The sequence below is a fragment of the Uloborus diversus genome, chromosome 7 (genome assembly GCF_026930045.1).
Source record: "Uloborus diversus isolate 005 chromosome 7, Udiv.v.3.1, whole genome shotgun sequence".
In the NCBI taxonomy this organism is placed as follows: Eukaryota; Metazoa; Arthropoda; class Arachnida; order Araneae; family Uloboridae; genus Uloborus; species Uloborus diversus.
Window position 1 is genome coordinate 2576843 of NC_072737.1, and position 10466 is coordinate 2587308.

The 10466-nt window shown below is 37.9% G+C and overlaps 1 protein-coding gene across 1 annotated transcript; it reads left to right on the forward strand.

Moving 5' to 3' along the window:
• Positions 1 to 6377: 6377 nt before the first annotated feature.
• LOC129226167 (cuticle protein 7-like) lies at positions 6378 to 9329 on the forward strand (the record flags this gene model as incomplete). Its single annotated transcript, XM_054860766.1, is given in 2 exon segments — positions 6378 to 6470; positions 8904 to 9329. Coding segments are annotated over 2 exon segments (519 nt in total), but the record flags the coding sequence as incomplete, so codon positions are not given.
• Between the last annotated feature and the right edge of the window lie 1137 nt (positions 9330 to 10466).

The following is a 10466-nucleotide window of genomic DNA, read 5'->3' on the forward strand; positions in this document are numbered from 1 at the left end:
TGATGTCACACATCTTGTTGCCCCTACCTCCCCCCTTATCCCAAACTGTCACAAATTCACCACCTCCCCCCCCCCCCCCTTCAAAGCGAGACATCATTTGTGAATAGCCTCTATGCGTAGTGATCGATTAATAGTGCTACCATGGAAAATAAAAAGAAAATGCGAGTATTGTTGATATGATATTATGGAATGTCCTCGCCACCCCCACACACATTACGGCGGAGTTACGTGAAAACCGGAAACGCCCCGCAGACGACGACGGTGATGACTCTTTTCCGGAAAAGCAAACACATCTCCAAGGTCGAGGTGATTCGCCCTACAAAATAACATCGAACAGAACGCCACCCTCCAGCTATTTCCTTCCTCTTCGGGAAGGTGTGCTCGTCTTGCTTAGGCATTCCGATGATTATTTTATGCAGACGATTTGAATTGTTCAATGTCATGATTGATTTACGAGTGGCGTATTTAACATTTCTAAGACGTTTTTTTTTCTTTTTTTCTTTCTTCTTTTCTTTTCTTCTTTTTTCTTCTTTTATAATTATTACGCTAGCTGTGTTGTTCGGTGTTGCGCAGTCTATCTCGAAAATAAAAGTTGTGACCATCACCGACACATATTCAACAATCAGGCTTGAAGAAAAACTAGTATGTTGTAGCCATCACGAAACTTTCTTCTATATTTTTCTTTTTTTTTTTTCTGATCCCTCCCCATGCTTGACGAGGAAGCAATATTCCCAACAAAAACAAAATGACACATGCAAAAACTTGACGACTATCCCAATGTCTGAATTATTGCAAAAGCAAAGCAAAGAGCGAAAATTGAAAGTTATTTTAAAAGCCTTGCTTGAATTAATTACAAATATTTTATTTGTTAACAAACATAAGATGGCAACAGTTAAAAATTTTAAATCATTGAGATAATATTTCCGATCATTTCCATACAATTAAAATCACGAGAAATACGCAGACGACAATCTATTACGATTTATCTTTCTTATTGTTGCATTAATAAAAATATTTTTATTCGCAAAAAAAAAAAAAAAAAAAAAAAAAAAAATCAACACCTCTTGGAGCGATCGGCGTTAAAATAGAACCAAAGCCTGTTTACATATGGATTCACATATATTCCAAATTTCAACCAGAACGTAGCATTACTTCTTGAGATAGGGCACTCAAAATGGAAAAAAAGAACGGGTGATTGCGCTACCCCCCTTTTAGCTGTTGACACAAAACTAAAATCAGTTCTTATACCCACTAAGGGCTACTTGCCGATAAATTTTTCTTTCATTCCGTTCATTATTTCTTGAGATACAGCAGTCACAATTGACGACAAAAAACGTTCTACAGCTCAACCCCCGTTTGAGTTATTGACACCAAAATTGAATCAGCACCTGTTCCTGTTAATACCAACATATGGACCAAATTTTGTTTGATTCCGCCAGTAACTTCCTGAGGAATAGCAAGCACGCGTAACTCGAAAAAACGTCCCATTGCTCCACCCCCCTTGGAGGAATTCGCGCCAAAAACTAATGGGCACAAGTTCACATAGAGGCACATATGTGTACTAAATTTCGTTCGATTTCATGCGGTAGTTTTTGTTGTAGAGCGGCCACAAAAAACTGGTCACACACAGACGTGACACACATACATACACACACACATACATACATACACACACACATACATACACACACACACAGACAGACAGACATTTTCCAAAAATGGTCGAAATGGACTCAGCACACCTCAAAACGTTCGAATCCGTCAAAATTCGAAATTCGAAAATTTGCACGAATCCAATACTTTCTTCTATATATTAGATATAGAAGAAAGTAAAAAAGAGCAATTTTATGACTCAAAATTTGAATCCAAACCTGTTTGGATTTTTTATTTCCGAAATTTCCGTCGTTGCTATTAATAGGCATAAACATTCCGTTTCACGGATTTTCTGGCGACCGCCCCCCCCCCCCCCTCTCCAATGTGAATTCCTGAGCTTTAAAGGACAAATGTGTCAAATTTGGCGGGGATCTGGAGCAAACTGGATTTGATAAGAAACATACAAACACACGCATACAGCTCCTTATATGCATTTTAGAAATACAGTCTGACCCCAATTTAACGAATTCATCGGGACCGGAACTTTTATATGTTGAATCGGGGTTATTCGTAATATCGGGGTGTGAAATTTTTTAAAAAAAACTGCACATGCCTTATCTTAAACCCCTAATAAGCAACTGCGCGCAAAAATATCCATAGTTAGAAAGAGTACACTTTTTATTCAGCATTTCACGACTTACTAGCTGCGTTGCCCGGCTGTGCACGGTCTACCTCGAAAATAAACGTTATGCCAAGTGACACGTAAAGTAAGACAAAACAACGTTAGTAGAAGCACAAATTTGCAAATTACTGCAGACACGTGTTTCGGCGTTACAGGGAACGCCTTTTTCAATGCAAAAAATAATGAGCTTATGGATGTCAACAATCAGGTTTAAACTTTAAAAAAAAAAATCAGTGAAATTTTGCTGCAGATTGCGGAAAAGTAACCAAAAAGGATACATTTTAAATCCCGCGATTACAGGAAATGCCTCAACCCAGAAATTTATTTGTTCATATTCTAGAAAAAAAATGGCAACACAGATCTTTCTTCCCAATGATTTTCTTCACGTTACTAATTTTAATAGAAGCACTGTTACGGAAAGTGGAGATGAAGCACTCAATAATAAATAATTTGAATGGAGGAAAGCCTTCGAAAAATAGGGATTTTATGTCGAAATCTAAGCTTCATAATCAATAGTTTTTAATTCGCAACTTCAGAGCTCGAATGCGCTACCTTGCGGTGGTTAACAACACTAAAGAAAATGGTAAAACATTCCATTCCACGTGTTTTCTTTGGGTTAATTTACAGGCTTCAGACAGTTTATGATGTAATGTAATTTCAGAAGAACAGAAAAGAAAGCTTCCCACAAAAATTACTGTCATTCACTAAGCGTCAAAGCAAGTTATAAGTTACGGCGTGTGTTTGTTTTACCTTTTTTATCCGCCATTAGACTGGCTACAGCGCCCCCTATAGTTTATTGGAGTTGCGAATTGATATCTTTGCTAATTTTTATCCTAGGATTATGTTAAATAGCCAGACATGAAGACGGAAAAATTACGAATCCATCGATACCTGGTTCTATGGTCAGTTCACTTTCGTTCGGCAGAAGTAACTCAAACATACATACATAGATACATACGCTCAGTTTTTAATTATTAGTTTGAAATTTTAAACTACTGAGTTACTGAGTAATAGCTGTTTGACAATTTCCTCGATACTAGACTAGAAATACGTGAAATACACCGCCAGCTCAGTCATTTCCAGCCGAGGACTACAGTTTCGTGCTTATTAGCACTCATCAGCCCGGCATAGGAAAGTGACTGAGCTGGAGATGGAACACCTCTTAAGGAAGCCAAGAGTGCCAAACAAAGTGGTAGCTAATATAGAATTAGCGCATATAGAAGATTATTATTGAATTCTTATTATTAAACTTATAACATTATAGAATTCTGCGCTAATTCTGTATTAGCTACCAGTTTGTTTGGCACTCTTGGCTTCCTTAAGAGGTTTTCCACCTCCAGCTCAGTCACTTTCCTATGCCGGGCTGAGGAGTGCTAATAAGCACGAAACTGCAGTCCTCGGCTGGAAATGACTGAGCTGGCGGTCTATTTCATGTATATCTGCTTTAGCCCTGGCTATTGGGCGGTAATTTACTGAATATAGACTAGAAATAGTTCTCTTTTGACTTTATGGAGGGAAGAAAAATACTGTTTCCTTTGCAGCCTGCTGCATGAGATATGTTTTTACGGTTTCCAGGCCACGTAAAGCATTTGAAAAAGTAAGTTTTAATGGGAGTTTCATTACTGCTTTTCTGCATCAGAATCGCTATTCTTTGGTTGCCCCCTTGACCTTCAAAAATTGCAGATTCCAAGAAAAGTATTTTCTGCTTCGCAAAAGATGGATATATCATTTGGAAAAGAATCCAATATTTCCTAACTCAAATTAACCAAAAAAAAAATTTGAATTTTGACTTCTTGAATTCAAATTATGTTTTTCGCAATCACGAGTGTGTGAGTGTGTGTGTATGTAGGCGTGTGTCTTTATGTGTGTGGGGGGGGTATGTGTGTTTGTGTGTAGGGGGTATGTCTGTGTAGGCATGTGTGTTTGTGTGCAGGCGTGAGTGTGTGGGTAGTTGTGTGTATGAGTGCTTGTGTGCGTGGGGGCGGTGCATGTGTATGTGTGTGTAGGCATATATGTGTGTGTCTGTGTGCATGCATGAATATGTGGGTAGTTGTGTGTATATGTTTGTGTGTGTGTGTGTATGTATAGGCGTCTGTATGTATGCATGTGTGTATCTGTTTGTGTGTGTATGTGTAGGTGTCTGTATGTATGCGTGTGTGTATGTGTTTGTATGCGTGTATGTGTTTGTGTATGTGTGTGTATGTATGCGCGTGTGTGTAGGATATTGACGCAACCTGGAGACGGTTTTCGCTAGAGGAGCAGCATCATGAGGAGCCGGTCGACGGTGATGCTGCGGAGGGTGCTGGCGGGAAAATAAAATGATTGCACATCAAAACAGTCAAATAAAAGCAATAAGCAATCGTGATTGCCCAAAAAAAAATTTTTTTTCGACTGTTAAAATAATCTATTAATTCGAGGTTTATTATTCGTTAAAAAAGGGAGTTTTGCCTTCATTTTAGTCGGGGAAAAAGAAAAATTCGCTAAATTTTTAGCGAATTTAGCTTTAGCTTGAAAATAACGAACTTCTAAATTCGTTATATAGAAGTTCGTTAAATCGGGATCTGACTGTATTACTTTCAATATTCGTGCATAAGAACAAGCACCCGTTCTTTTGGATTATTAAAAAACAACGCCAAAAAGAAATACAGTGAAACCTCAATAAGTAGTCGACCGGTTAAGTGGTCACTCCGTTTAAAGTGGTCATTTTTCTTTGGTCGCGAAAAGTTCTCATTCACAGTAATGTAAAATGATCCTCCTTTACTGGTCACCAAATTTAATTTTACCCGGTTAACTAGTCACTCAAAAATTATTTTCTAAAATTCCTTTTCTTTATCGTATCTTAGAGAATAGTGTCGAACTTAGTTGAAAGGTTGTTTGATAGTCATTTTTCCTTGAAATCTCGATCCTCCGTTCTGGTCGTTCAAAACATACTTCTTGCTGTGACTCTGCCGAGTGCCGAGAATATGAATCAAACTCTTTCCAACAAGACAGACAAAATCTAATACCCGGAGAAAGTTAGTCAGTATTTAACATCCGTTCAAGGAACTACAAAACACAGAATTCAAAGCTTGATGTATGTTAGAAGAGATCGTTCTTTTCCGTAAGCAACAACTTCATCAGTTAACATTGAACCATTGTATTCATGTACCGTAATTACATTAAGTTAAAATAAGTTGTTGTTATTTAGTAATGTATAAGTAAGAGAAAATAAAACAAAGTAACTACAATTAGTATTTCCCCCCTTTTTAAAATGTCCACTAATTTATAGACATTGATTACATAAGCTATTGTTTTTCTCACAGAATTCTACTGCTATTCGTGAATATTTGTAAGGCTTTTTTTTTTTCTTCCTTAATTTCCCACTCCACATAAGTAGTCACTCCGCATAGGTGGTCAAAAATTTTTGGTCCCTTGAGTGACGACTTAACGAGGTTTTACTGTATATCAGTATATTGATAATATTAGTTGAGATTATCTTATTTATTTTGTGTTGAATTCAGCTGAATATTTCTAATCATTTACTGCATTTTTATATCAGTTGAGATTTTCTTATTTCAGTTGTGTAGAATTCAGAAGAATATTGTAACGGATTCGGTGCGACTTCCACTTTCTTGAAATGAAGACACAGTTCTTGATTAAAAAAATACAGGAAATTTATTTACACTATGTACAGGAAAGAGCGTCAACAACTGCTAAATTATTCATCAGCAATTAAGCAAATATCACACAACACCGTAAACTCAACGTTTACACACGTATTTACTTCCAAATACGAAAACAACACAGCGAAATGCCGCGCAATAAACAGAGCAAATACGCTCTCAGAACGAACTCTCAATCGAAACTCCCCTCTTTATCCAGCGTAACGGTTTATATACACACCGAAAAGAAATCTCTCAAATATTCCACACCCTTCTAGAACATAGTAGACCGTTATCAAATTTTATCAATGAACAAAAAGGAAATAGGGGGGTCGTATACTTTAGCCATATGTTAAGGGGTTGTATATTCATTACGGGAAACTATTTACAGGTTACGTTACTACAATAATTACTATTTACAGGATTTGTAACAATATGTTTCTAATCATCTCTTTCTCTTCCAGGTTCTTTTGTTGCTTCCGGCGATCACCGCCTGCCTCGCCCTGGGCGATGGAAAGACGAATCGCGCCACGAAAAACGTCTTCCAAAAACAGGTGAAAGATTTTCATTTCAACACATGATCCTTTTTATTGATGCTTTACTATTGTTTTCCGTCACTTTTTTCATCGAACTCTGTTTTTCCTTAAGTACCAATTAAAATTGGTGTAGATAAAATGAAAATCAGTAGTTATGAAAGTACACTTTGCTGTTTTCTTAGGCTATGTATCTTTGCCAAATGCATGAAATGCCTAAATTTTTAAATGCCTTGATGTTTCTTAACATTCGTCATGAAACACGACCTGGAAACGACCCACGTTAACAGTACTGATGCATGTAACAGTACTGATGTTAACTGTTATGATGTACTGTATAACAGTACTGATGTAAGTGTTAACAATACTGATCATCTTACTGCACTGATATAACAGTACATAAAGTAACAATCAGTGTAACAGTCAGTACTGTACAACAGTTACAGTACTGATGTAATTGTTTCTTAACAGTTACATCAGTACTGATGTTAACTGTTATGATGTACTGTATAACAGTACTGATGTAAGTGTTAACAATGCTAATCATCCTACTGTACTGATGTAACAGTACAGTAAGTAACAATCAGTGTAACAGTCAGTACTGTACAACAGTTACAGTACTGATGTAAATGTTTCTTAACAGTTACTCCAGTACTGTATAACAGTATTGATGTAACTGTTAACAGTACTGATGCTTTGTAATTATGTTTTGTTATAGTAGTCAGAAGCTGCACCGCTGTATCCCAAGATCCTCAGCTTCTTGCTAAATATCATAAGATATATTTTGATTCACAACATTCCATTTATGAATCTCGATTGGTTGTTAATTTAAACTTAGATATTGTTGCAAGTTTATGAAGCACGTTTTTGAAATTGCGTTAAAACATGAATTAAAACGCAAACCAATCCGCCAGTTACTTTATTCGGTCTCTTTGCGAGATTGGGTGAAAACTATTCCCGCGAAGCGATCATGTTATCATAACCCCGCTCATCATTGCACCGCTCTATCCCATAATTCCGGCTTCAACATCATCTCCTTTTTATTACCATTGACTCTCTTTGAAAATTTCTTTACTCTATGTTAAAACGAGTGAAATGAGGAGGAAATGTCAAAATTGGATGCGCATGTTCCGCCTATTTAAATGAGACTCGACGTTAAATCCCGGTTATCACAAATTTGCCATTTCAACTGCGTTTGCGCGCGGACTTTGCTTTTTGGGCTTTCTGTTTTAAGATTTCGTGCTGCTTGTTTATATTTAGGTTGAGCGAGAGTCCCACCAAATTAATGAATGCGTTAGAATATTTTCACAGCGATTTCGGGATATATTATATGAAACTACGGATATGAATAACTTGTAATCTTAAGAGAAAAACGACACTTCAATATTTATTAGTTTGGAAAAATTTATTTAACATAAATGTAAAACACGTTGTGTACTTCAAAAATGACTGGAATATGAGTACAGAAATCCGTCTTTTGCGGATATTTTACGTTAGGCGTAAATAACTTAGTATTATACATTTTTATTTAGGTTGAGGGTTCGGCTTTGTATTAGAAGTGATGCTGAGGCCTAAAAACTAAATCAGAGAAAACTTTATGATTTCTGATTTTTATCTGTTGCCATCTCATATTACCAAGCTTAAAATGTTTGTAATTAATTTTAGCAAGATTTTTGAAAACAGCTAAGTCCGCGCGCAAGCGCAGTTGAAATGGCAAATTTGTGATAACCGGGATTTAACGTCGAGTTTTAAATGAGACTCTGCCCGATTTGCCCAACATGCATCTGCAAAAACTGGCATCCCTGAAAACTAATAGATGCGTCCATTTCCGCCTGTAAACCGGATGTTTGCCTTTCCATACATTCCCTGGTCAGACAGTACTTTTGAAATTTTCAATGTATTGTAAGCAGTTGCTTGTAGTTTCATCACAAAACATTGTTTTTTAATGCAATACTCGGTATGTCTGATTGATTAAGGATTTGCTTTGATTAATCTTCACCAGTAATGAAGCTGAAAATCTCTCCGTTTGGATCTCTGTGATGCGCGTAGCCCTTAGACCGTTCGGCCAATTTTCATGAAATTTGGCACAGAATTAGTTTATAGCGTGGGGGTGTGCACCTCGAAGCGATTTTTCGAAAAATTCGATTTTGTTCTTTTTCTATTCCAATTTTAAGAACATTTTCCCGAGCAAATTATCACAACGTGGGCGAGTAAACTACCAAATTATCATAGCGTGGAACCGTAACATGGGCAAGCATAGCAAATTGGCGAGAAATTCATCATCCATTATTTGTAAATAAACAGGCGAACCAACTGACCTATTTAATTTTCTTGGTACCGCTAGTAATATTCATATTCCTCGAATTTTCCGGGTTTTCGATTATCTGAATTGCTTTAGATAGATGACGTTGAACTGCATGTTGATGACTAATATTACTCCTGTCTCCCGACCAGGCTCCTCCGCAGTACCAGAGCGTCGCCGCCTTCAACGCCCCTGCACACCAACAGGCTCCGACCTTCAACGCCCCTGCGCCCCAACAGGCCCCGACCTTCAACGCCCCTGCGCCCCAGCAGGCTCCCCCATCCCCCTACTCCTTCGGCTACGAGTCATCCGGCAGTTCCCGCCAGGAGTCCTCCGACGGGTCCGGCAAGGTGACGGGCTCCTACAGGGTCACCAACGAGGACGGGTCCGTACGACTGGTCTCCTACGTAGCCGACGACCAGGGCTTCAGGGCCGAGGTGGAGACCGACGAGGCGGGGGCCAGCCCCGAACAGCCGGCCGACGTGGTCGTCAGGGCCAAGGCGGGAGCGGCCGCCCCCACGAGATATGCAGCGCCGCAGGCGGCTCAGCAGGCACACATCGAACAGGTGAGATGGTAAATCTGTGTCTCGTGTGAAAACACAGTGACAAAACAAACAATGTTAACTTTATCGCTTTATGTGATTTAAATTTCAGCCAGTGTTGCCACGCCACAGGGAAACCTGAAGAAACAGGGAAAACACAGGGAATTCAAAAATCAACAAAAAGAAACAGGGAAAATCCAGGGAATTTCGAAAATTTCCTCAAAAACCTGGAAAATACAGGGATTTTTTTTTTCCTTCTTAAATTAAAGTTACAAAAATCAATTCCCAAATGTATAAACTACCAAAAATTAAATAAATAGTAATAATTATAATGAGAATATTAATAAAGTTCGGAAATAAAATAAAATAAAAAATGGTAATTTTGCTTGAAAGTTTTTTTTTTAAAGTAAATATTAAAATATTTATCATAGAAATAGAATCTTGAATTTCATGATAATTTAGAGTGTATGAAATGAGTCGTCAATCATCATTGTTCTGGGTCACTTATACACTTTTAGGTCCATGGCTAAGAGAAGTTTTTTTTTGAATAAAAAGTTGAATATATTCAACCACCATGCTATTATTTCAGTTATTATGAATTCTTATTTATTTTCCCTCATTATTTAGAAATGTGTGTTTCGATTTTTTACCCTGTGGTGAAAGTATCAAGATATTAATGTTCTTTTCCAAATAATCAGTGCTCGCTCGTTTGTAATGTTTTATTTTCATACAGGGAAAACACAGGGAATTTTTTTTCCAAAATTGAGTGGCAACCCTGTCAGCGCTTCGCCTCTATCTATAACCTAATCCTCTGTCGCTCGAACTAGAGCCCCTATAACCGGAGAGGCCGACGCATCCGCCATTTTGGAGCAAGCGTACAACAGGGAAGGCTACCTTTATTGGCAATCACTCGCCAAACAGGGAACGAGAGAGTCGGAGAGCGAAGGTGAACATTGGCGAAATTTTGGAAACAGTTGGCGTCGTTTCCAGGCTGCCAGTCACTTTGCGGGCTATTAACTATCCATTTCTTTTTTCTTTCTGCATCTGTTGGAAATCTGAAGAGCTGAAATCCTTTTTTGGAGCTTTTTGCACGATTAACAGCCGAACAGCCACCTATTTGACTAAATTCAACACATGCTAAAGAAATGTAAACATCAGCAGCAATGCTATCGC